This window comes from Limanda limanda, chromosome 8, assembly GCF_963576545.1.
Source record: "Limanda limanda chromosome 8, fLimLim1.1, whole genome shotgun sequence".
Taxonomy (NCBI): domain Eukaryota; kingdom Metazoa; phylum Chordata; class Actinopteri; order Pleuronectiformes; family Pleuronectidae; genus Limanda; species Limanda limanda.
This window is the reverse complement of record NC_083643.1, coordinates 17,042,083-17,069,454: the sequence shown is the minus strand read 5'-3', so window position 1 is coordinate 17,069,454 and position 27,372 is coordinate 17,042,083. Positions and strand designations below refer to the sequence as shown.

At 43.3% G+C, this 27,372-nt stretch overlaps 2 protein-coding genes across 4 annotated transcripts; one reads left to right on the top strand and one right to left on the bottom strand.

The window, feature by feature from the left end:
• Window positions 1-1,414: 1,414 nt before the first annotated feature.
• Window positions 1,415-12,316, bottom strand: LOC133008684 (CD81 antigen-like). The gene is made up of 8 exons (XM_061075945.1): window positions 12,138-12,316; window positions 10,387-10,501; window positions 4,566-4,663; window positions 4,357-4,431; window positions 3,930-4,043; window positions 3,726-3,824; window positions 2,387-2,470; window positions 1,415-2,252 (listed from the first exon to the last, which is right to left on the bottom strand). The coding sequence occupies exons 1-8, from the start codon at window positions 12,201-12,203 to the stop codon at window positions 2,187-2,189; spliced, it is 717 nt and encodes a 238-aa protein (XP_060931928.1). The 5' UTR covers window positions 12,204-12,316; the 3' UTR covers window positions 1,415-2,186.
• Window positions 12,317-15,654: 3,338 nt separating this feature from the next.
• On the top strand, window positions 15,655-26,821 carry kcnc1b (potassium voltage-gated channel, Shaw-related subfamily, member 1b). Of its 3 annotated transcripts, none has more exons than XM_061075924.1 (4): window positions 15,655-16,218; window positions 20,852-21,770; window positions 22,340-22,513; window positions 26,712-26,821. In XM_061075924.1, exons 1-4 carry the CDS (start codon window positions 15,655-15,657, stop codon window positions 26,819-26,821), a joined length of 1,767 nt encoding a protein of 588 aa, XP_060931907.1. The 3 variants fall into 3 exon arrangements, with proteins under 3 accessions (XP_060931907.1, XP_060931906.1, XP_060931908.1); XM_061075923.1 differs by lacking the exon at window positions 26,712-26,821 and adding an exon at window positions 23,548-23,687; XM_061075925.1 differs by lacking the exons at window positions 22,340-22,513; window positions 26,712-26,821 and adding an exon at window positions 23,548-23,687.
• The last annotated feature ends 551 nt before the right edge of the window (window positions 26,822-27,372 follow it).

Sequence of the window (27,372 nt, the reverse complement as noted above, 5' to 3'; positions counted from 1 at the left end):
TTGAAAAGTACTTTTGTAAAATTGCAACAATATTAACGATAAAAAACAGGTTTAAAAATAACTTTAGGAACTCTTTGGACATGAATGAGAGGCTGAGTGGGAGCGTCACATCAGCACTTTCTCTGCGTGTCTCTACATGATGTATAAACCTAATTAATGAACCACTATTTGTTTGCCCACACAGGGTTCCACCACAGAGAGTCAACTCTACTCGAAACTCTGATTCACATCTGCACTCAGTTATTGAAAAGGCTACACCGATCTCAAACTAATCCAACAGCCCTATGAATGTCAACCTCACATAAAAGGTTGTATTGTTCCGTTTTTTAAAACTCTTTAGAAAGGTGTTGATTGAGTTGCATGGCTTTTTTGGAGGCTCCTGAGTTTCACTGCATAGGACTGAGAGGGGTTTTCTGTTTTGAGTCAAGAATGGAAGACAAAGAGATCACCATGCAAAAGAGAAAAGGCCTCATACGTGTGTGTGTGTGTGTGTGTGTGTGTGTGTGTGTGTGTGTGTGTGTGTGTGTGTGTGTGTGTGTGTGTGTTGTGTGGCATTCGTTTTTTCCGTTGTCTCACTGAGCTGGAGTTTGATTTAACACATCTTTCTTTCCTGAACATCTGTCCAGTAGAGAGGAATCATAAAACATGTCGGCGAATGTGTCTGAGCTTGTGGGCACCGTGAGCGAAACCTGCACCCTGACGTCGTTAAAGAAGAGACGATGTGTCCTACGATGAGGAGATGAACGTCAGGGCGGTTCAAACACGTGTTCGCCGGGTGTGTCTGCTGCCACTGTGCCAGAAATACAAGTCAGTTCAGTTTTTTATGTGTTCAGCTGAGCTTTCGAATAGAGGGCGCTGATTGGGCAAGAGAGGCGCTGATGTCTCACTGCCCCCCTGTGGGGACACGAGCTACATACTGCAGCTTTTATTCTGTTTCAAATAAGTGAAGCTGAAGAAGGTTGACAAAACACATGGCACTAATACTTTACTGTACAGATCAAGTAGCTCAAAGGGATAGTTCACCCGAAAATGAAAGTTCACTTATTATATACTCACTGCTATGGATGGGGGGCGGATGACATTTTTGAGTACACAAAACACCTCACCCACCCCACCCATTAAACCTGCAATCAAAAAAATCTTTTGACAGGGAAGGTAATTAAAAAAGAATGATCTAAATTGGGTTGTAGTGAGGTAAAGGTGAACACAACTGCCTCAATAAACTTTTTTTTAATTTATTTTTCCTACATTAATCAAAATAATGCAGCTTGGTGACACTATATATTTTCTTTGTTCATCCACGGCCCCCATGCGATTGACCCATAGCCCCACAGAGGGGCCCGTCCCCCAGTTTGAGAAGCAGTGAGCTGGTGAGACATGAAGTAATCGTCTCGGAAAAAAACTAAACAATGTATTGATACTCAAAACATCTTTATTTTCCAGACTTATCTCTGTTATTTGCTACTCTTTTACAAAATACTGTAGTTTTGCCTCTTCAGGCCTCTAGAAAGATTCAACTGAAAAGTCAGAATTCCTCTTTAGCTACTCAAAACTTATAGACATGATACTTATGATAAGAAATTATTTAATCTGAATGGATCAGGAGAGAAAAGGGTTGAAAATTCAATAGTACAAAGGAGGTGACATCATTTCTTAGCATTACTTAAACAGGATAGGTAACTTGTTTTGTGCTAAAAAAGACAAAACACACATAGCAGAAACATAAAGCTGACTAAAGGACAAACAGGCGAGGGTAAGACAGAAGCTTAGTCCATGAAACCCTGCTAAATCATATTGTTACACTAACACTGCAGCCACAAACAATCAGGGATTACAAGGACTCTCCTAAGTGTTATTAACATATACAAAGTTTATGTATATATATACAATTTATACATCCAACAGCAATAAGTTTAATGACTTGAGAGAAACCTTTCACAAAAATACTGTAAATAATATAAAAGATTCATATGAAGTGTTGTATGATAAATAATAATGAACATCTGACACACAGAAGCTAAAATAACAGCAATGATAGATGAGCAGTATCAAAATCAATTCATTGTTTCTAATCTAAAATAAAAAGAGGAGATATCCGTCTAGTGTTATAATCAAAAGGGGAAAAGGAGCTGATGCATCATAAAAATAATCCCATTACACAATGATGCTGCCTGTTGGCTGGAGTCCTAATACGCTCCAGGGCTGTTGCGGATCCCACAGCAGAGCACCATGGTGAAGATCATCTCAAAGATCTAAACAGGAAGAACGACAGAACAGTTTAATTCAAAATGTCTCGAATCCACCACCTGCGTTCTTATCACAGCTGTTAAAAGCTGGAGTTCGGAGAACTGTAGAGAGGAAAGATATGTCTTTAATCTAAACTCACCATGATGACAGCCACCACCAGCGCGGCCAGACCAATCAGGTGGAGCTTCTCGGAGAACAGCTCGATCAGTTTGTCGTGACAGCTCTGCGAGGAGACAGAAGAGAAGATGTTATACGTTATTATTATTAATGATGTTATACGTTATCCCATCATTATATCGCTATGACTTGTTGAAGTAGTTTGGGTCTTGATGGTATTAAACACATGAGTATGTGATTTGAAACCATCAGCCACGGGTAATAAAACCTTACAGACAATGTTTTGTTATTTTTAATGCCTCAGCGACAGCCAGTGAAAGGAGGTATTTTGTTTTCTGGTTGTTTGTCCGTCCCATCACAAGAACGCTATGAGGACATTTCTTCAGATATGGAACAAACATTCAGTCAGACACAAATATGAACTGGTTAGATTTTCAAGGTCACAGTGACCTCACATATCATGTCTTTGGTCTCTTGAAAACGATATCTTAAGTTTGTCTTTCAGGAATTTTTAGAACGAAATTCCTGGATGTTATTAAATCGCTTAAATTCAAAGGCTTCACCACATATGAGTCTGGACAGACAGGGATATAAACTACCAACTTAACTGGTTGTCTTAATGGAGGCATAAAGCCTCTATTTACATTAGTGTGAGGTTTATTATTAATTATTGTATTACAGTTTGTCATACGCACAGTGTTTTTGGAATACTGATAGTGACCTTTTGACAGTTCAATGGTCAAATTTCAGGATTGACCCCAATCGGCTCAGTTTTAAGTGATTTTTTTAAGTTTAGTTACATTTTTTAAAAAGTATTGAGAAACGTATTAAATTATTGGACAGAAATGTCATTTCTAGGGAATTATTAATCAAACAAATAACGGTAAATTAGCATATTGATGTAACACAATTATATATCGTAAGATATACATAGCCTACACATCATCTAATAATGAACATGTTTCTTTAAAATCCCCTTTCTTAACGGCACTGTTGAATAAGTTTTAAATCCAGCTGGGTTTGTTAAATATTACTGTTTGTAGTGAGTGTGTTGAATCACTGAAACTACTTCTAAAAGGATAAGAGTGATGCTAATTCAAATTTGAAATTTTGTAAAAACTGTCATTTATGTGTCCATTTTTCTAAAGAAGCAAAGTCTCAGCTCCTGAAATATATTGAAAGTTATATAGCAGCAGTTTTATACAAGAAATCTACCAGTGTATTCAAGAACTTCAAAAAAACTTGACCCAGTTGTTGCTGCACTTCCTCAGGTCCGCGGAAAGAATCTCACTAAGTTTGAAGACAATTCAGACGAGCGATTGTTTTTGATTTGTGGATTTATTAGTAGGATTAATGTTTACCTGAGATTTCATAAAATCCCCTGCAGGCTTCCTTGGACACAAGGAGTCGGACACTTGTTGGAAGAGCGCCGTGTCATCACCTTTACCACAGCAGTCGAGCTGAAGAGGAAAGAAGAAGAGGTCATACACTCAATAAAAAAGATCACTCCGGTATATTATCGCTTATATGGACACAAAAATTGATGGTTTTCCATGGTGACGTACCGTATTGTGGAAAACATCCAGGACCTTGATGGCAGCATCTTTACTGGTAGACCCGGAGACGTCCACGGCCTTTATGTATGCAGAGTCGTAGAAGTTGATCAGTTCTTTGGAGATCTGTGGACGGCAGGGAGTCAGAGACACAAAAACAAACAGACAGACTAGGTGCACTGGAGCAGAGGAGGAAAATCAATTCAAGGATCAAACAACAGACAGGGGGCTGCTGCTGCTGTGTGTGTGTGTGTGTGTGTGTGTGTGTGTGTGTGTGTGTGTGTGTGTCTGTGTGTGTGTGTGTTTGTGTTTGTGTGTGCGTGTGTGTGCGTGCGTGCGTGCGTGTGTGTGTGTGTGTGTGTGTGTGTGTGTGTGTGTGTGTGTGTGTGTTTGTGTGTGTGTGTGTGTGTGTTTGCGTGTGTGTGCTTGCATCACTTACCGTGTCCCTGTTCATGAAACCCCACATTGCTGCAGCCACTTCACAGGCGAACAGGATGACCAAGAAGAAGAAGAACTTAAGAGAGGAGAAATAAGTGTTTGAATCTGAACGTCTGTCACTCTGTATGTCATTCTAATTCAAGAAAAGAGCTCCTGGTGGATAAAGTTCAAAGGTGGGAGCTGCAAAGTCAAAAGAGATGTGACACTCACTGTGCCCAGCAGACACTGAGACTCCTGAATGGCGCCGTAACATCCCAGGAAGCCAACGAGCATCATCACAGCTCCCACAGCGATCAGTATGTACACGCCTGTAAACACAGAGACAACACAGAAGTGAACGGTCAAGTTTTCAAGAGGATGCAGTCTTCCCTGTGTACCACTAGAGAGCAGCAGTGTCAGAGCGGCCTGTGCCCGCTGCTCATTCATCAATCCACACATTGTTTAGAAAAGGGCCTTGATGTTTCTCCAGCTTTCCCTGACCTCATCGGTGGACATCCTGAACAGCGCCCAGATCATCATGTGAGAGAGAGAGAGAGAGAGAGAGAGAGAGAGAGAGAGAGAGAGAGAGAGAGAGAGAGAGAGAGAGAGAGAGAGAGAGAGAGAGAGAGAGAGAGAGAGAGAGAGAGAGGTGGGGCAGATCCCGTGCAGCTGACAGGCCAGGAAATGCCTTCCAGACACTCCCAACCCCCCACAAACCCCCTCTGCACTGACCCCGAGCATTATCCTTCTCCAGGAAACAGAGGGTAACCGTGTGAATACACATTCACACACACACACACACACACACAAACTGTTTTGTGTCATATGAAGAAAATATAAGACTTGTTTATATTGAAAAAGCTCAAGTTATATAAATACTTTAGAAAAGCAATTTTGGGCCGGTATCCACGGTGATGACAAAATACACAGGCTCACGTGAGTTTGGGTGGGAGTGAGCAACAGGCTCCTGAAGAGCAGTGAAGCTCCACACACAGAAGAAGTCTGGATCAGGTTTTATTCATCTCAAAAGCAAAGCACTGAGCACAGTAGAAATATAAAAAGTTATATAGGTTACTTGTAAATGTCTGTTGCGCAAGTTGTATGGTGAGTTTAGTTTAGAAGACAAAGGGGAAGCTGGTGTCATAAAGACCTTTATTCATGGGTGATAACTAGTATTGTAACATGCAACCGATCTGCTGCAGCCTCTTCGGTCTGAATGAGTTTAATGGCCTTAAAACATGAAACTGTTAAAGCTGAGACACCATAGTTTAAATAATTTTTTGATTCGTAGTGGAGGAAGAAATTATAAGGTACTTAGAAACTAAAAAGGGGCAAATCTGCAAAGTCCTGCATTCATACTTTTACTCATGTTAAAGTATATATACATATTTATTTCCAGAAGAAATGTGGTATTAAAGTAAAAGTACATGTGATTGTATCTTATTCTGTTTTCTATTATATTATTAAGTTACTGATAAGTGATAATAATATAGTAAAATAACCTCTAAACTGTAGTTAAGCACAGCAACTGCATGTGTAAATTTACTAAATAAGCACTAAATAGAAACATAAAAAAAGTGGAAACCTATAGAAAATGTGACCAACTTGTTTCTTTGACTGTTTTAGGGATTTCCCTAATGGCAGTAAAAATAACATCACAATTACATGCACTGGCAGAGGAAATGAAGGAACACACAACAGGAAATAATAACCAGGCCTCCTCAAGTTTAGTCTATTTATATCGACATTCACATGTACAATGTGTATTTGAGTCGGCTGTTGTTTCCAGGTCTAAAGCTGAACACTGAAACTCATCAGAGTGATGACTTGAAGTTTGGGGCTCAGCTTTAGAACTAAACAAAAGAATTCTCCATAAACTGCAGGTTGTTTGAGATGAATCTCTTGACATCAGTCAATCCCTCAAACAGTCCAACTTTCTCTGAAGAAGTATTTATACTTTGACGCTACATTTGAAAGGGAAATATACTTTTTTACTGCACTAGAATTATCTAACAGCTGTGTAGACATTTCCCTCTCAACCTCTCATATGGTTTCTGTCAAATAACTTTTTTGTGCCCAAGGAGGTAACATTTTTTGTTTTTCCAACTCAGATGTATCTTATGATCCTTTGCATGGGTGGAACTTATGCATAAATAAAGGATGTGAATACTTCAAACCGCTGCTTTTAGCGAAAAAGGTCTGGGAGCAGTCTGTTTCTGGGTTTTTCTATTCTTACACACAGGCAAACACGAGCCTCTAATCTGGGCTGACAGCGCGGCCTGAGACGGACAGACACTGGGAAACCTTGCTGCTGTAGCGGCTGCAGGTCTCTAAAACCTCACACCCTGAATCAAACATCACGCACAACCCTTCCTAATACTTACATCTACACCCTCTTTTCTCTCTCTCTGTTTCTACTCAACTCCCTCCTCCTTTACTCCCCCCCCCCCCCCCCCCAGCTCTGTCTCTCTCTTTTCTTTTAGCCCTTTTTGTTGTAGTGAGAAACGGCTACCAGTGCCAGTAGCCCGGCAATGCAGCAAGGCAGGCATTACTTCCACTGCCTTCCATTACTATGACAACACCCTTTAAGCTTTGAAATCTATTGAGACTTTCAGGGTGACAGGCAATTTTATGCCACCGGGGAAGTTCATTTATTTCTTGTCTGGCTGTGTAATCTCCAAAGGGGCAAAAAGAGGGAGGTGAAGAGCAGTTAAAAGACCCACTTGGACTTCTTGCTCTCCTCATCCATTATTAATCAACTAGCCCCAAAAAGGCAGGAGCTGGGAAGCCATGTCCACACAGCCAGAGCCTGACACCAATAAACTCAGATGAACCTGTTTGTCAGGATAAAGGATTATAAAAATAACTCAATAGCAGTTTTACACAATTGTTTGATATGATGGTGAAATACACTTTTTTCAATCACACCAAATGTTAGATGAGAGGGTGGATACCACTTTAATTGCTGGACACTTAAAACCTCCACTGACAGTCATTGGACAGAACTGTGTTTGACACATTTAATGACACAATTGCTAATAAACGGTAAAAGAAAAATGTGCTGAAATACGGAGGGGCCATCTTGGACTTCGAAGTCGGGGGTTGGTGAGGTTCCTCCCACATTCTGAAATTCTGACTTGAGGAGGCGTTCCAGCTGCAACTTCCAGCTCAGGGGTCGGGAATTCTGTGCTCTGAGGTTTAATGGAACGCGGCATAAGCTAACCTAACCAGCAGCTTGCATCTTAATACTACTTTAATAAATCATAAGCTGGATTCTGCTCAGCTCAGCAATAAATAGAGAAGCAGACGTAATGTCTTATTTCGTGAGCTCAAAGGTGATGGTGAGCAGGTTTTATAAACTTTGTACAGAGGCAGGACAGCATTTACCTGGGTTACAGTCTTAAAGGTTGAGTGTGTAAGATTAAGGTGAAAGAGATTTATTAAACAATCCTACCGATGTTTTCACTCATGTATAATCATCTAAATTCTACGAATTGTTGTTTTCTTTACCCTAAAATTAGACCTTTATATTTACTTCAGAAGCAGATCCTCTCCATGGAGGACACCATGTTTTTGACAGTATTCCAAACTGGACATAATTGAGTCTGAGGTGATACGTATTCAGCTGCAACATCTAACTTTACCACTAGATGTCACTAAATTCTACACACTGAACCCTAATGTTGAGCTAAGCTAATCTAAACTAGGCTAACTCTCTCTGTTGGTGTTATCATAAGAGTGGCAGTAGTGAGAGCGCTATTATTTACACACAATCATTAAGAAATAATTAGAGTGGCTGGAGCCCCATTGTAAGATTTTGGTTTGAACTTCAGTATAAAGCTTTATTACTAAATATTACAGCAAAGTTAGATAAATATTAGACGTTTAGGAGATCTTTGTTTGTTGCCATTTAGTCAGAAATGTCCAGTATAGACAAAGTAGTGAAGGTCAGAGCAGGTTTCAACCGGGAGTCTTCAGATAATGATTTTCCAGATGTGTACAGTGGGGTTATCATATCAACATTGATCTTGCATGCGTTCCCACAGTGCAAGCTTTTTTTTCGGTAATGAAACAGTGCAAAACAAGCTCCAGTATTCAGGCTGGGACTTTTGCATTAATCAAACAGTGTAAAGCAGCAGAAATGTCCTGTCTACCTGCGTAATGAATTCTGTCACACTTACTGTATGTCCTACAGAGAACATGCAGCACTAACCAAAACAGACTGCCGACAACTGCCGACAACTGCCACCAGTGATGATTTCAGGCCCTGGGTAAGAGGCAGGAGACTGCGTATATCCAGCCCTACATAAATACCACTTTGGTGTGCCAGCATGCTAAAAACATCCACTCTAAACTCTAATTTGAGGGGTAATGTGCACATGTAAAAGGTTATTTGCATTATGCAAGGGCGTATGTTCAAGGGAGGGTAGAAAAAAAAGATACATCCCCTTGATCTTGCCTGGGTGGGCCTATCCGCCCTGCCTTTAAAATCACAAGTGAGCCTTTCCTCTATAAAAAGCACGAGCCTACCATCGCTCTGTATACTTACAGAGGAGTAAGTATGGGAGAGGATCAGGAACCCAGATCTAAATTAATGGGCTCACTGGAGTTCACCACCACAACACACCGAGATGATGGACCTTTGAAAAGTTTCAAATTAACCATGTATTGTAGGTTTTTGTGCCAATCTCTGGACGTCTGAGGGCAGAAACATGATGATGATTTATGACCCAAGTTCGTGCATTGAACACGACCTGAGCTACATACTCCCCATTCTGGGATTCAGTTTAAGCGTCAAGACTTTGGTAAATGTACAGAACATGCAGTGCTGCAGTCACACAAAACCAAAGATTCCTGAGGATCACATAAGGCACATGGTGGCTATACTTTTTCTCACAGCCCATTAGTTTGCTCGAAGCCCACAACATCTGCCTGCAGCATCTGTTCTCTCCCTCTTGAAAGAACGTCAGGGCTGAAGGCCTGGACTAAAGTTCATCAACGTATTGATATGATTTAGAGATCATCAGCTGTGTGTTGCAGAATGACAGCTGAGGTGCAGATGCTGGCTGTGCTGCTCTTAAGTCGTGCTGCGGACTTACGTACGTCCTGTTTCCTGCTCTTTTCTTAGAGGTCACGCTGCTCCTACTATTTCTGGACCCTGAGTGTGAAAGACTGGTATTTCTGTGCATTCTGTGAGTTAGTTCACTTCCAGCGATGTGTTAACTGGGAGTTTCCTGTCATGTGTGTAACAAAGTGTAAACACTGAGAAGTTACCAGAGAAACTGAAGTGTATGTTGAGAAGTGGACAACTTAACAAGAACATGTATATACAACCTAAATAAATAGTTTTAGTGAAGTTTCTCCTTTCAGACTTTAATGTTATTTATCTTTGTTGCATACGCCAAGGAGGTTATGTTTCTACCCCTTTGTTTGTTGGTCTGCATGTTTGCTTGTTTGAAAGCAAGATTAAGGCAGAAACTAGAGGAGGTATTTCAATGCAACTTGGTGGAAGGATGTCTTATGAGTCAGGGAAGAAGCCTTTAAAGTTTGGTGCAGATCCAGGTCAGGGGGCAGGTCCAGGAATTTTTCTCGTCACTTTCTTTAACATTGTGAGTTTTTTAAATATTTTTACTGACACTTGAGAGCACATTCGTCCTTGACAGAGGTATGCGCTCTCAAGTGTCATTCTAATTGAGACTGTGACAGTGAGGAGGTGATTCACTTTCATGGCATGCCTCCAAAGTTTCGTTGTATTGTTGTAGTTGACGGTATTGTAAGTAAGTGCACTCAGTGGACATGTAGCGTGTTGTGTGAAATGGGCTATTAATAGCATTGCCATCCAGTCATTCCATGATTCAAATATTCCCCAATTGTTTTTTAGACCAATTTCAGGTTTTATATGTCTAAACATTGTCACAGAGTCATGATGAACCACAGAAAAGCTTATATTTTTTAATGACCGACTCAGGCATTATTTACATCATCTGTTGTATGTGGAAAGAATCAGTTTTAGTGCGATTGGGAAGCTGTAATGTTAAAGGTGTATACTCACTGATATAGAAAGTGCCCGGTGCCTGGTGGCCCTCAAACTGCAGTATGAGGAGGTTGCTGGTTTGACTGTCATGGCGCAGCCACAGGGCCACTCCTAAGATCACACCTCCGGCCAGCTGTGCAAAGAGAAAAAGGTTTTAATCATTCCCTGTGATGTGTTTTAACTTTGGTTAAACCTTCAGGAGGGTTGGAGTTTTTTAAAACTGTTTGATAGTCAAGAGATATGTTGTCATGAATATTAAAACAAAACTGTAGTCATCAATTTTTAAGATTTTTTGAACAACCCATCACAGTGTCGTCAGAGGGCCGTGACAGCTCGGACACTGACTCGACTCTGCAAAGATCTTATCAGTGTCCAAACCTTCCTGCTAATATTACTTGACCTGTGTCCTCAGCCCTGCCTCGAGGCAGCGAACTGTCCGCTGCAATGAGAGGATATCCTGACACCTCAGTGACCTGCGGCACGCTGTCCTTGCAGCATTGTTTCAAGCCAACTCAACAACTTTGTTTATCAACTTTATCTCCCTGGATCTCTACTGTGTGCTATATCTAATAACCCCGAAATAACATAATGAAAGTGATAGATCATAAATACTGAAGAATCCCACCCACAGCAGTATTTTGCTCCACTTGCTGACTCCCTATCTCTTTAGAGCAATGTTTAAATCGAGAGATTTGCACATTTATGACTGAACCCCATTGTTCTCCAAGAAACAGGAAACAGGATTCTCCACATGAAAAACAGTAAAAAGAGGAAGAGAGGGCTCAGAGATTTCACAACGATAGTCACAGCAGCAAAACCAACAAAGGGAAACACTCCATCAAGTGCAGAGGGCGCAGGATATGGTGACTCTGTGCTTACTTTAACAAAAGAGCGATGGCTGTTCTGCACAGACAAACCAACCGACAATTCACAAACAAGTGAACTCGGTCCTCATTGTGTGCAAGGCCACGACATAAAATAGGAGACACATCTGCAGGAAGTCTGATGTGCTGTAATAAAGCATAAAAAGTCAGGCAGCTGCATGAGGTGAGTGAACTGTACAGTGGCAAGACCCTTATTAATGAAATAACCTTCCAGAAAAACAAAATGCACTGGTGGTCTTGGGGAAATGGACAATAAATGATGAATGAAACTGCACCATCACCATCACCGCAGTGCAGCCTGGCACTACAGTGCGGTGACCAGGTAGGAACAAAGGAAATCCCAAAGGGAAACGTCTCCCCCTCCCCCAGATGTTCAATCGCTCCCTTTATGTGTTTTTAATGTGGGGGGACCCAGACTCCCCTACAACAGCAAGAAACCCCCCAGAGCTCAGCTACATTTTCAGAGGTCTCTCCAAAACCAGCTTCAGGGCTCAGACTTTACTGTTTATCATTAGTAAGTTGATTCAGTGAAATGATCTGAGGCAGAGTTAATGTGAGGCATGAAGAAGCTGAGGCTGCTCCCTTCGCTTGTGCTCGGCCATGCATTTAAAAAAATACTGTTGATGTAAGAGCAGATCTAACTCGGGCCTGGACAAGGTTTAGTGTGACGTGTCTCCTGCACTGATGATGCTCTCTTCTCTGACACAGAACAGCATCTCCTCCAGGACTGATCATCAGTGAATCTAAAGCCCTGAGCTACACAGATGTGGACATGGAAAGCTGTTAGGCATGTGAAAGAGAGAAAGTTTTAGGAAAACAGAGGTAACGACGAAAGGATGATAAAAAATCAAAAGCTACTTAAAATGTAAAATGTCTTCAACTCACCCAGAAAATAAAATTAAAGAAGAATAACATATATTTAATGCATTTCGTGCAGCCCGCCACAGCCATGATGCCAGTGTGTTTATCAGCTCCTTCTTGTTTTGGACAAAAAAAACAAACACTGTGTGAGCCTAGTCCACGGTCCGGTAACAGGCACGTCTCTGCCACAGGACTCAGGTTTATTCAGGCTTCAACACTGGAAACTCCTCCTTTACAATCCAGAGTGAAAACCGAGACGAGGAACTGCCCACCACAGTGGAGAGGAGAAGACAGGAGGAGAGAGAGGGAGAGGGCAGGAGGGGAGAGAGGGAGAGGGCAGGAGGAGAGAGAGGGAGATCTGCATCGGCAAAAGGGGAAGGAAGACAGAAAGAAAGAGAGACAGAAAGAAAGAAGGAAGAAGGAAGGAAGGAAGGAAGGAAGGAAGGAAAAAGAAAGAAAGAATGTATATACAAATTTAATCCTATTAAAAATGAAAATATGCATCACTGTGTTAAAACCTCATGGTTTGGTTCTACATGTTTGTTATTGGCTCATCTGTATTAATTCAATGTCTAATCAGAAAATGTATTAAATAATCCACAGCAGTGTTAATGTAAAGGGATCATTTATTATCTGCACCAAAACTGCACTTATTCCTTTAGTTTATGGCTTGAATGTCATTTTTTTTACTCTACTTGTATTGTTTTTTTTCAAATGTCAGGATAATTAACAAACTTGATCAAACACATTAGAGCAGTGGTTCCCAAACTGTGTGCCGCGGCACACTGGTGTGCCGCGGCACACTGGTGTGCCGTGAGGCAAGTCCAAGTGTGCCGTGGGATTTTGTGACAACCATAGCCTACTGCAATATAGTATACAACTATACAAAAATAATTATTTTAATTTACTATATACTACTTTGAATGCACTCATTCCATAATACAGAGGCAAACTCTTTATCTAAAAACTATTTAAAAAATCCTCAAAGAGGATCCCACATTTCGCTGTTCGCGCAGTGGCGCAGGTGAACACAACATTAAAACATAAACAAGAGGGAAAATGGAGCGCTTTCTCGTGCGGAGCAAACCACCAACCACCAGTGCAGAGACTGCCGAGTCCGACAACCCCTTTTGGAATTTTCACGTGAACACGCTGTCCCTCATAAGGACAGGCTCGCGGATGAGAGCTGGTGCGCCAGGCTGGCTTACCTTGCAGACATATTTGGGCATCTCAACGAGTTAAACGCCAAGCTTCAGGGCAGGAATGAAAACATTTTATCATCCACAGACAAGATTCGGGGCTTTATGGGCAAACTGACCCTGTGGCGTGAGGCTTTGGAACAGGGCTCCATGAACATGTTCCCGCTGGCATCAGCTGCGCCACAGGCAGCCAGTGAGCGCGCTATATATGCCGAACACCTTCAGACCTTAAAAGAGAGGTTTGAGCGCTATTTTCCACGTGTGGCGGACATCGAGGACAATGACTGGATCCGAGACCCATTCAACCAGGAGTCCGAGTCCTCAACCGAGAAGCTCACTATGAAGGAGAGAGAGGAGAGCGCAGAGCTCCGTGCGGACCGCACGCTGAAACTGAAATTTAGTGAGCTCACACTCGATCAGTTTTGGTTGGTTTGTGCATCAGAATATCCAACCATCTCCCACCACGCTATCGACCAACTTCTTCATTTCCCCACCACCTACCTGTGTGAGTTGGCGTTCTCCACTCTTGTTCACATGAAGAACAAGACCAGGTCACGGCTCTCTGTTGAGCAGGACTTGCGAGTGGCCCTCTCCTCCGTGCCACCAAGGATTAAAAAAATCTGTGCGCCCCGACAGGCACATGTGTCCCACTGATTTGTTAGTAGGCAGAATATTTACAAAAAAAGCCTGATTCTAAATGTTACAGTTATAATTTGTGGGTCAGATTCAGGACCATGCAGCTTTCTCATGGACAGTTCTCTGCTGAATTTCTGTTTCCTTTGCCTCACCTGTCTGGTTGAAATGGGTGTGTTTGATTAAGCCCAATTTGATAAAGTTTAAATATTTTTGTGAAGTATATTGTTAATAAATATTTCATGAGTAGAATAGTTGTCTTGGTCGCATCTTATTTGGCATTAGTAAATAATTATAAACTTAACAGATAAACAGATGATATTAGTGATAACACGTGTTATAAGGCTATTTTGCACAATAGGTGTGCCTTGAAATTTTTATTTGTCCTTTGGTGTGCCTTGGGCACAAAAAGTTTGGGAACCACTGCATTAGAGGATCCACAAGTTGTTTTGTGTTAATTTTACTGTGAACAAGGGCGCCCTCTGCTGACAAGTTAAACCCAGGCAGGGGACCTATTGGCTAATTATTACACAGCTCGAGTGCAGCCCATTGAGTTGCAAATTAAATGATCTCAGCCCTTTTAAGTTGTACGTTTAAGTTGTAAACATGTTGTGTGCCTGTGCAGTGACAGGGGCAGACTTTCACAATGGCCTATAGATCACCCTCTGATGTCTCCCACCCATACATCCTGAAGCTGTGTGTGTGATCACACTCTTTGTGATGTTAAGGGCGGATCTTTTCACGGCTCCAGGGTCACACCTTCTCCTCCAGCTGCGCCTCCTCTCGCTGTGACTGAGGGATGACCGTTACAACAACAGCTGTAATTGGAGAAGTTGCCAGATGCAGCCTCCTCCACTGGGCATGCTCACTGTGATGTGATGAGACTGGGAGAGAAGGAGATGGTGTGAATAACAGGCAGTTTTGGGCTTTTTTTTAAGGAGGATCTCATCTTTGATTGTCTTCGTTTGGATCAGAGGGAGCAGCGTTTTCCTCCTGCAGAGAGGAGGTGGAGGTTGTTTTTTCTAAACGGTGCGTACCAGGGAGCGGGCAGGGGAGCAGCCTGCAGACAAAGACCTGCTGTGAGGAGGTGGTGGCGGGTGTCGGTGAGCTTGAGCGTCGATGTGAAGGAGGTGAGTCTGTGGGCAGCAGCAGCAGCGGAGGAGGAGGAGGAGGAAGAGGAGGAGAAGGAGGAGGAGGAGAGTCTCCATCGCAGCGCCCAGTCTCCAGCAGGAGCAGCCGGACAGGCGCTGTCCGCTCAGCACCACCACCCCCCCCAGTCACCTTGAAAGTCACAAAGCTGAAGTGTGACCGATCCGATCCATCACTGCCGGATCTCCTCTTCTGCCAGGCGGAGACCTCCCCAGCGTCTGTGCTGCCATCACGACATCTTGGATGTACCGACGATGTGACGTCCCTCCTCAATGTGATGCCATTGGCTGCCATCGTTTTTTGGGATCTTGATTCTGCCCCCCCCCCCAGTGAGCCCGAGCCCCTCCGAGTCCCCGGCTGCCCGGCAGGTGTGAGGAGAATGAAGCCTGGTCCAGCATCAGCCCTGATCTCTGTCTCCTAGCTGGTGAGGAAACGACCGGTTGCTCCGCTGCCTCCCTCCTGTCAACACTTTCAGTTTGATCCCCGGCGTGCACGGTGGCACGGTGCGCGTGCACCTCTGCGATGAAGGGACGTTATTGGAGAAATGCCTAAGGGACGCAATGGGCCTGAGCGACGACAAGGATCGCATTGTGATAAACGTGGGTGGGATCAGACATCAGACATACCGCAGCACTCTGCGCACCCTGCCCGGCACCCGCTTGTCCTGGCTGGCCGAGCCTGATGCCCCCAGCCACTTTGACTATGATGCCAAGATCGAGGAGTTTTTCTTCGACCGCCACCCCGGCGTGTTTGCACACATCCTCAATTACTACAGGACAGGTAAGCTGCACTGCCCCGCCGATGTCTGCGGGCCCCTCTACGAGGAGGAGCTGGCCTTCTGGGGCATCGACGAGACAGACGTGGAGCCATGCTGCTGGATGACATATCGCCAGCACCGGGAGGCAGAGGAGGCCCTTGATAGTTTCGGCGGGGGTGGGCTGTTGGACCTGGGGAGCGAGGACCCTGAGCCGGAGCAGGAGCACGCTGAGGATGATGTGGATGAGATGACAAGGAGGTTGGCGCAGGGGGACTCTCATCACACCAGGAGTGGGAACCTATGGAGCCGGTGGCAGAAGCACGTCTGGGCCCTTTTTGAGGACCCGTACTCCTCTAAATATGCAAGGGTGAGTATATCCCATTCAGATGTTTGCCTGTGCCAGGCCCTCGCTGTGTTCTTACTATTCCCATAATGAGTTATTATGAACTCAAATGTGGGTAATTTGTTTGAAAGTGTCAGAGCTGCATGAGGAGGGCTGAATAGGGAATTTGTCAATGTGCCTCGATGGAGAGTCAATGACTGATGGAGCTGACAGGCTTCAGAGAGGCTTTTGATGACCTTGAAATTACTCTCTCTGGGATTTCCACAGTGGGGATGTGATTGTTCAGAGGAAGGAGGAGGGACACGAATCAACCAAGACCTCATCCATCAAAATCCTTTACATGCAAATCATTTCTCCCAACCTCCCCTGTCTCTCAGAGGAAGATAAAGAAAGTAATTTGGACCCACACATGTCTTGGGATTGATATTTCCATGACACAAGGATCCCTGGGCAGGCCATGGCTGGCTCTGTGCTTAAATAGGTCAGCGGTACATTAGGAAACCAGATCTTTGGCACCACCAGAAATGTCGCGGCACACCTCCACATGAACAAAAAGGTTTTTTTGTGAGAGGTGACACTTTTGGTTTTGGTCATGGGCACTTATCCATCTGGGCAGCATGCCTCTCAATGGTGATATGCTCATTCTTTCTCTTGGGTTTTTGACCTGTCTGCAAAAAGGCCGCTAAGATGCACGTTGCTTTAACAGCCTCTGCAGCCTGATTGGTATAATTAGTTGCCATGCCACATCCAGCAAGTGTAAACTATATCGACATGTACACACTCTTAACACCTAGCATCGGCGAAAGTGGTTTAACCTATAATATGCATTATGCACACACTTCTTTCAGATTCCCCCTTTTGCATGCAGGAAGTTTCCCAAAGCACAAAACTCCTTAAATGTGTCTGACAGTTACACAAAGAGTGAGAAGAAAAGTCGAGCGAGGACTGACAGAGCTCCACCAAGAGGCTGCCGAGAAGATTAATTAGAAGTGAGCCTCGGAGTTAATTACAGACTCTATTCACAGTGAATACATCAGTGGAAAACCCACTGCATATCACTGCAGGCCCTGTGGTTTGCCGGCAACAGTGAGAATTAACCAATAAGGAGCAAACAATGGTCCCCCCCCACCCCTCCAGGCCACACTGTTCCTATCAGACACAAACACACATCATTTTCGAGGCAGTGTGATGACAGGCAGCGTTTGTTTAACTGTCTGGAGGCTTGGATGCTCTGAGGGCCGAGGGATCGAGATGTCAGGAGGCAGTAGCGGTGGACATGATGGAGCTTATAACAATGAGGGGTTTGTGAGTTTGGAGGACGCTGGCAGTGTTGGTAATGTTGGTTTTTTCAGCTGTCAGAGCTGAATCAAAAATCACAAGAGAATCTGCCACTTAGAGCTGCAACTATAAGCTAATTATTTTGGCATCCAGTGGTATTTATTTTGTATTAATAGAATACTATTTTGGTCATAAAATGTGTCATATTCGAAGAGCTTGTTTTTCTCAACCTGAGAATCCAAACAGATAAATCATGTAGAAGAATAAACAAACTAGCAATGATTTTCAGTTTGGAAGAAAGAGAAACAGCATTTTTCTGCTGTAAACATCTCAGTCCTTTTATGAAACCACATTTAGATCTGGATTTTTATTTGGATCTGCACCAAAGTGCACCCACTCCTAAACATGCCAGATTTCTTTCATCAAGATCCATGAATTATTTTCTGAGAAATGTTGAAAGCAAAACAATTCTTAATGCCAAAAATGTAGCTGGTTCTTCATTGAACCGTAACACATCCTACTGGTAATCCGTCCAGTAATGTTTGTGTAGTCCTGCCAGCTAACTGACGGACAAACAAAGAACTGAGACGAAAACATATCCCCCTTGAAGGAGATAATAAAACCAGGATCTGTTAGTTAGAGCTGCAACTCAGGATCCTTTTTCTCACCTAATGTGGTTATTTTTGGGACTAACGGAATAATAGTGGTGCCCAATTATGGCCACCACTATTTCCTCAAGTCGTGGTGGCCATAGACCAAGAGTTCAAAAGTGGAGAATAAAAAAAGCAGCAATAATTTTCATTTTTAATTTTTATCAAAATTGTATCAATTTTCTGTTGACCAACTTGTCAGTTTACACGGCATCTGTAAGGCTCAGACAGTGACAGATACAGGGTTCCCCGGGCAAACATAAACATTATTTTGTGACAATTTAGTTCAATCTGAACACACTAATGAATCAAAATTGTCCATCGGTGTGAATGTGAGCATGAATGGTTGTTTGTCTCTGTCTGTTGCCCTGGTGATGGCCTGGCAACCTGTCCAGCCTGTTTCCCACCTTTTCCCCAATGGCAGCTGGGAGTGGCTTCAGCTCCCCTGTCACCCTTACAGCATATGTGAAGGGATAATGGATAGATGGAGGAACTTATAAATGAATGCGTTGTGTAAATGTAGACACAGGTAGACCGGAGATTCTCATCTGCATTTATAATCCAATCAAACCCACTCGTAAAGAAACTATACCTTTTTGTCCCTGAAGGTGTGGGGCACCCAGTTTGGGGCTAATCCAATTTGTGCTGTTGTGTTACAGAGTTATTTATGTAGGTCACGGTTTGTAGTGCAGATTTATTGGTCTGTATTAAAGCGTAGGGCGTACTTGTTATTTTGCACCAAACATACTGTGGAGGGGGTGGACAAAACAACATTATGCAATGGGATAAAACACCACCACATACTACTGACTGAAGAACTGGATCAGCACACAATGAACAAGCTGCATTTTAATGTCAGTTTCTATTTGGTTGTGTTAAAATGTCACGTTTCCTCTTGTCTAGACTCTTTTGTAGTCTATTGAAACCCCCCAAAACACTGACAAGTTAAATTAGTGTGTAAATTGTAGTAACAATTGAGCTCTAATATTCATCTCTGTGAATGTAGAGCGGAGGACGTCAATGTGCTGCAGAGTCACTGCTGAGACAGTTTCCCTCTGTGCCATCTTGTGAACATGGAAGGGAAGCAGACATTCATAAACAGCAGCGATTTCCTCAGCACAGTGCAATGAATTGCGAGTGATGAGATGTTAGGCTGGAGGAGCCTGTTTTCCATCTCATGTAGCGTCCTCGCCTCCCTGACACTCTATGAATGGACGTGACAGGCTGAGTTTCCTTTGCTCAGTGGAATATATATGTCTTCCTCATGCCCAGACATGCCCCACTCTAACTTACCGTCTCCCTCATGTAATGTCTACTGTCATGTCCCAGCTACTTAACAATACTATGCGTTAGTGCATTAGCATGTATTGCACTTCGGTCCATCCTGGGAGAGACATCCTTCACATGTGTTTCTAGATTTTATTCCCAAAGGTTAATAGGCGTTTTTTGGTTTTCCCTGAGTCTTGTTGCGGGTTAAAGACAGAGGATGTCGCACCTTGTTAAGCCCTATGAGACAAATTGGGATTTGTGATTATGGGCTGTACAAATATAATTTGATTTGATTGACTGATTAGTCATGAGAAGTGTAACAGAGCCCAGATCACGATCATAAAGCAGTGGCGGGTCGAGGATATTTCTAAATCGGGGCCATAAAGGAGCCACAATTTAAACAGAGGGGGGGAGAGGGGTGGGTTATACGTCCAACATCCATGCACACATTCATAATTCCTGATTCAGTTAGGTCAAACATTTAGGTCATTCCTTGTCCACTGTTAGCTTTATAGCTTTGATATTATATATAATATATATTTTTGTCAAGACTACTGACAGGACAGGGGTACTTAAGGGGCCCATCAGTGTCCCACTGGCCCCGCCCCTTGATCCGCCCATGTCATAAAGACATCTTCAAGCATGAACAGATTTCTATTGATCTAATTTTTGCAATTCATGGAATGATTGAGTAGATATCTGCTTTCATTGAAGATAGAGCTGTTTTTTATCTATTCAAACTACAGTAAGTCACCCGGGCGGGAACACATGCTGTAAATCAGTGATCAGAGGATGGCAGGAGCACAGCACTGCAATCAATACCCGGGAGAGGATACTGTATCTGTTACACCCATGAAGTAGTAACCAGAAATAACAGAACCTAAATGTGATGAAATGTGATCTCCTGATCGATACATGACGAAGGCCAAGGTATTCTTGCCTCATACAAGTCTGTGAGCAGCTCGGCCCCGAACGCCTCCCAGGAGCTGCTCATCTGGACAGTGTGACCTTGTGGTGGGAAAACCTACTGTACCAGTGCAGCTGAAGGGAAGAGCCCAAGCTAATTTTAGTCATGGGGGTTGATTCCAACGTGCCCGCTGCTGTCTCTTTGGAATTCAGCATGTAGCTTACCCTTGAGAAATCCCATGACCTTGAGATACAGCAGAGGGAAGGGAAGGAAGAGTGGCATTGATTGTCCCTTTTTTACAATGAATGGAGATGCACAAGGAGCCGGGGAGGAGGGCGGGGGTGTGAGGAGCGGGAGGAGCGAGTGTCTCAATGCCACTGTCACTGTCAGAGCAGTTGCCTTTTGTCTGAGATTGAACTGCACCGTGTCGGGCTAAGAATGGCTGCCGAGCCGTCAAGCTTTGTCATATTGCATGTGTCACTGTGCTCATTATCCTCTCTGTCCTTCTTCCCTCCATTTCTTCTCCTTCACCGTGCACACGTTTCCTGCCCAGTGGGTAGCTCTGGCCTCGCTGTTCTTTATCCTGGTGTCCATCACCACCTTCTGTCTGGAGACCCACGAGGCCTTCAACCCCATTATCAACCGCACCGAGCTGGAGCAGGTGGGCAACATCACCGTGGTGCACACCTACCAGGAGACGGAGACTGCGGCCTACCTCACCTACATCGAGGGCGTTTGTGTTGTGTGGTTCACTTTCGAGTTTCTAATGAGAATAACTTTCTGTCCGAATAAGTTTGACTTCATTCGGAACGCCCTGAACATCATCGACTTTGTGGCCATCCTGCCCTTCTACCTGGAGGTGGGCCTCAGCGGGCTCTCCTCCAAGGCAGCTAAGGACGTGCTAGGTTTCCTGAGAGTAGTCCGCTTCGTGCGGATCCTGCGTATCTTCAAGCTGACACGGCACTTTGTGGGGCTCAGGGTGCTGGGCCACACACTGAGAGCCAGCACCAACGAGTTCCTGCTCCTCATCATCTTCCTCGCCCTTGGTGTTCTCATCTTTGCGACCATGATCTACTACGCTGAACGGATAGGAGCCAACCCCAACGACCCTCGAGCCAGTGACCACACACACTTCAAGAACATCCCAATTGGATTCTGGTGGGCCGTGGTGACCATGACGACCCTCGGCTACGGAGACATGTTCCCTCAGACGACCTCCGGTATGCTGGTGGGTGCCCTGTGTGCCCTGGCGGGCGTGCTGACCATCGCCATGCCCGTCCCTGTGATTGTCAACAACTTTGGAATGTATTACTCGCTGGCCATGGCAAAACAGAAATTACCAAAGAAAAAAAACAGGCATATCCCACGAGCTCCCCAACCAGGTTCTCCTAACTTCTGTAAGTCAAGCATCAGCTCCCAGCCCCAGAGCCCCATCGCCCATGACGACGACGTTTTCGAGATAAAGTTTCAAGGTAAAAAACAAAGACGATACATATTCTACTCACTTCTCTATGTTTAAGACCCAGACACATCACTGCTCAGCGGCTTCACTCTTTGTCTGTTTTTACACTTCAATCAGCCGATGAGTTCCCACAGAAATTAATCAATAGAATATTTAATGAAAGGCACATTTCACTCTGGATAGAAGAAAATAGAGGCTGAAGCAGACCGTGAGTAATCTTGCTATTGATTGTGCAGTTAATAATGCAGTAATTCAGACTTACTCTGTGTATTTGTAATATTAAGAACATATAAATAGAGGCTGTAGTCACTTGATCCCTCTGGTTGCCGACGTGTTGACCTTTGATCAAGTTCGTGCTCAAAAACATGCGAGGAACAAGGGACGGTCCAAGGCAAATATTGACAACAGCTATACATACAGTGATTATAAAAGGGAATCCCAAATGTGCTTTCAGCATATAGAGCGTGGAAATAGCAGATAAATGACAAATAAATACAACCGTGCTGGTGTATGAAACCCGATTTGTTTTGTGTGTGAGTGTGTGTTTTGCTTTCCTTTTTTTTATTGTTTTCTTATTAGACTCCAAGCTGAACGGCGAGGCGGCTAACGCAGCGCTGGCCAACGAAGACTGCCCTCACATTGACCAGGCGATATCTCCGGAGGAAAACCTCAGTCCCAGTGAGCGAGAGCGGCCCTGCTTCCTGGTCACGACTGCTGAACGCCCCAACCACACAGGGGGCAGAGTGAGGAGGGGTACGTACAGTAACAGCCAATCACAGGCCCCCGTAAGACACTGACACCCCGTAGACCATAGACAGGACAAGCTCCTTAACCCCTCTCTGCTGAGTGTATGTAACACACGCGTCAACACACACACAACAACAAACCTCTTATTGCAACCTCCACACACTTTCAAAGCAGCTGCTTTGTCCCGATGGGAATTGTACATATTCATATATATGTATATAGAGTCACAATAGCATTTGTTAAGGCCAAGCACAAGCATCACAAATGTCAATAAGACATGTCCGCATCGACATAATTTATTTTTTGATACCATTCATAATGTAATACCCCTATTTATTTAGAAGAAAAATATTTTGGAGATTTATATGATCTAGAAGGTGTTGTCTTACAAAGAAGGTATTATGTGCTATGCGTGTACCATGTATGTATATGTGCTTTAATGGTAAATACCACGCGGGATCCAGACTTTTGAGTACATTGACCATAACGGTGCATGAAGTGTCTTGCCGATGGGTGCTATCAGTATGGTGAAGGAGCACAACACAAATGGAGGAAGGCTAATGTCAATTATTGTTATTATAAGAGCCAAATTCAACCATAGTAATTTTTACACTTTAATACCAGGGTTAAGCCCTTGTCATTCATTTGAATTAAATCTAATATTAATGTGCGAAACATTCCTGAGAAGATCCACAGGAAAATGGCAAACAGCATGAAATTCTACCTGTAGCTGAGAGAAACATTCCCTGCCTGAGGTGCCTGCCTTTTTCTTTTCCGAGTCTCGTGCAGTGTTATACTCCGAAACCATTCCAGTACCACCCGGTGCATGCTGTTGTACTCCTGATGCACTCAATGCATGGAGAAGACAAAATCTGTCTCAAGTCTGTGTTGACCTGTTTCTTTGGAGACAAAAACAAGAAAGCAACAGGTGTAGTATTTACCAGTTGAGGAACGGCAAAAAAAACAAACAACCCAACAACATTTTGTCGTGGATTCAGTGCTGCAGTGTACTCAGAACGTTCTCTGTTTTTCAACTGAAGGTTATGAAAAGCCTTGGAGCCTTAACAGCATGTCTGGCATGAGCGGGGATGCCTCTGGAGTGTCCTCAGTGTCTGCCCTGCCCTGCAGCCCACCCTGTCTAATGCAGCACTCACATTCTCCCATCCCATCCATTATGTAGCATGGTTGAGTAGCAGACACAATGCCATTGGAAGGCCAGTCCACACTCCTCCTTATTATCCTTCCTGTTTTTGGTTTTGTTTTTACACTTGCCTTTGCTCCTGCTTTCTTTCATTTTTTTTTATAATTTCTTTTATTTTCCTGGACAACTGTATCTTACTACTGTGCTGGTACTCAAGCTTCCCAAGTGTTCTCCTTGGGTGTGTCATCATATCCTAGACTAGACAACATTGGCACATGCCACTCTGCATGGGTCACCTCAGTTGCAGACAAAGCACTGTTCTACTTCTACCACAGGCTAACCCCACTCTCTCCCAGTGTGTACATCATTGCCTGTTGCTCTGTTGCTTTTGATCTCGCATACTCTCCTGCCAGTAACTTTTCTAATCTCATCTGCTTTTACAATTTTGTGAAAGAAATTTTCATAAGATGTAACCCCTGCTAACGGCCCAATATGCTGGATATTGAAACATATCCAAATGGTACCATTGCCGGCTGTTAAGGGAACTCCTCCTAAGTGCTTTGTGACGTTGCAAAGTAGAGACGTTCACTTTCTGAAAGTACAACCCAGGCAAGGCTTTGTGTTATCTGAGTGGCCATTAGAAAAGATATTATTATAAGATGATGTTCATGATGTCCAATGCAACATGGAGATGATGCCAATTAACATACAAGTGATGATTACATCCAATGTCAAAAGAACTAAAACTGTTTGTTCATTTGCATGAACTGCATGAAAAATTATGTTCAGCGAGAAGCTAACTGTATCGTAGTACCTGTAAGAAAAAAACTAAGTTTTTTCTTTCAAAAGCTTCTAAAGCTTTGTCATGTTTTTATGCATATTGAGACAGCTTTACAAGAGACTCAGTCATAGCAGAGGTTTTATGTAGCTGCCATTCTTTGCCTTTCCCCAAATTCATACATTCATTTGATTTATTCGACAGGGGCCTCCAGCTAAAATAGTGTGATTTGACTTGAACAATCTGCCATAAAGCCAACTAATGCTGTTATGAGCATAGCCAGTTTTTATACGAATAGGTACGTAGTTACGAGTTTTTAAAGTGCTGTTAGTCTGCAGCAATTTCAGTGACTGCTGTGATGCCTAAAATTAATGCGAGACTCATGAATTATTAAACAACGGTGCCTTCGTACCTGGTGAGGCAAAAGCTGAGTCTCAATTCAGGGTCTGCATCCTTCGGAGGATGCTTTTAAAGGCCACAGTGGCTCGACTAGGCTGTCACGTTTCAAAGGCTCCTTCAAAAGCTGACACGTATGCACTCTACCATCCCCGAGAAACGTTGGCTCCAACCAATAGATCCTTCTCCTCCCAACCTATCCCAGGATTCATTGCCCTTTGGTGACAAATGTTTTTTCAAAGGGATAATAATGCCAGCAAGCAACAAGACATCAAAAACGTCAACACAACCGAACAGCTAACTATGCACACGTTAAAAAAAGAAAACTGTGGGGGATTAAAATTGTCTCCGCGAGTCCAACCTCAGCTCCGGTGACACTCATGACACAGAATCACATAAAACCTCCGTAGACCAGACCGTCTACTTTCATTTCGGCCATCGTGGTCTACGCAGCCCACAGGGAGGCGCTCTTCGTGGATGGGGTAGACAGTGTCAGTGACAGTGATGCAGCCCCTGAAATAAGAGACCTGTAAAGCAAAAGAGAGATTAAATTGAAATGATATTTCATAAGTGCTCCCGGTGTAGCATTGACTCACTTTATATACCATGCTCATAACAGTGTGACGAAAGGTTTATATTACCAGGTGCACCTTGTACTTTTTGCACCTCCCTACAGGTGCAAAAAGTGTCCTTAGTGATAGTAATAGAACGTGTATTGTTACACCACACAATCCACAGTAGAACTTCACCTCTAGTGAGACACATAACTCCAGCAAAAAACACCAGAAGATACTTTCTTAATAGTCCCTAACTCAAGAAAGACTTTTGTATTGTAAAGCACAAAATGTTATTTAAGGGGACCAGGTAGGTTATGATGACTCCTGCAGTATATATGTCTATTGATTTAAAAACATCATTACCGATACTAGTACATGTGTTGATACTGTCCCAATACTTATGCACAATTATTTCAGGGCACTTTAACAAATTTGATGTTGATCAATCAATAAAAAGAAAAAAGAGGATACCTTTTTAAAAGAAGATATTAAGTACAGCATCTCATCTTAGTGTTGTTCTTATTCTGAATAAGCAGAGTTTTACTTTTCCAGTCTTGTCTCTTGTGGTAATTAATGGGCGTTATATATTTCAAAAGAGAAAAAAAACTTGTGACGATTTGATGTGAAGACATGCAGGTGAATTATGTGCTCATGCAATTCAAGTGAAAAGAAAAAAAAGAACAACACAACACATCATGTTATGTGGGTCTATACTTGGGGAAAGGTAAATGCATGTATTTTACATTTATGCAACAGAAAAGTATTCAAATAAAAGATGTAAATACGAGTCCTTGCATGAAATAAATTTTATACACAACGAGTGTTTAGACTCCGTTTTTATTCAGCAGCACATGCATACATACGACCTTCTTAGACCGCTAGCATACGGCTAGTGGCGCCTGCTGCTGTTTGACCCTGAGTCCACCTGTGTTCGAGTCAAAGAGAGGATTTAAAAAAAGAAAAAACGAGTTGACTGTGAGAGCATGATAAGAAGTATACAAACGCATGACAATGACTGATGTACCGTTCTGAAACCCTTAAAGCGCCGCATGATCGGGCATGTTTATTAACCGACTCGGCGTCCAACCTCTGCACACAGACACGCCATCGTTGTCCGTTGCCTTGGCTACGCATGGGAAACACATGGTAAACCTGTCGTTTACCATGGAAAACTAACGGAGCACATTTTCTTTACTCTCCAAGCTACTATCCTTTCTTCACCTCTGTCGCCCGCACCTCAGACCTCTCCATCACCGCCATCATTTCCACCATTATACATAATTTGTGTAATAATTTATTTTTGTTATTGTTGTTTTTTTTATATGTTTATAGAGACCCAGCGACAGCACCGGAGCAGACAACCAACAGAGTCAGTTTGTGTTATGAACCATGGTGTGCCAACCACTATGTGTATGACTCATAACAGCCCATCACCCACCTGAGAGTGCTGTAGCTATGTTGTGTGTATTACTTAGTATTTTTAAATGGGTGTGTGACAGTGACAACCTGTACATCACAAACTCAGCATAGATGTAGCACTGAGGAAAGTTTTGTTGTCAAGCCTTATATAGCTCAGTATCTGGTTACTGTGTTGTATTTTGTGTGCCTAATTTGTGTGTGCCAGTGCTGTAAATACGCTTTTTTTGTGTGCTGAAGCTGTGTGTACCAATGTTTTCGAGTGATCATCCGATATCTGTGTGCTTCTTCTTCTGTTGAAAGAAAAAAAAATGTTGCTCCGATTCAAACCCCACCCTGTCCCCCACCACACAAACACCGACACAAACACCAACACGCACAGATACACACACACACACACACACAAACGCACACTGTCCCAAGCAACCTGTCACTTGTCACGTCAGCCAGACTGAATTGCTGAGGAAATATTGTTAACTTTGCACTGTCATGGTCACATCTTTTTAGACTTTTTTGCACTGTTTTGCACCAGTGACCTTTTCTTAACAGTCCTTTTCTAAGTTCTCAGGCATCAGAG

Excerpts from the sequence above, each read along its gene's own strand:
- LOC133008684 (XM_061075945.1), bottom strand. The coding sequence starts at position 12,203 with ATGGCTGTGGCGGGCTGCACGAAATGCATTAAATATATGTTATTCTTC. Across the intron at positions 4,664-10,386 it reads ACCGGGCACTTTCTATATCA|GCGTGTACATACTGATCGCT; the intron begins GTGAGTATACAC and ends CTGTGTTTACAG. Across the intron at positions 2,253-2,386 it reads TGGTGGTGGCTGTCATCATG|ATCTTTGAGATGATCTTCAC; the intron begins GTGAGTTTAGAT and ends CTTCCTGTTTAG.
- kcnc1b (XM_061075923.1), top strand. The coding sequence starts at position 15,655 with ATGGGCCTGAGCGACGACAAGGATCGCATTGTGATAAACGTGGGTGGG. Across the intron at positions 21,771-22,339 it reads TTTCGAGATAAAGTTTCAAG|ACTCCAAGCTGAACGGCGAG; the intron begins GTAAAAAACAAA and ends TTTTCTTATTAG. Across the intron at positions 22,514-23,547 it reads AGGGGGCAGAGTGAGGAGGG|GTTATGAAAAGCCTTGGAGC; the intron begins GTACGTACAGTA and ends TTTCAACTGAAG.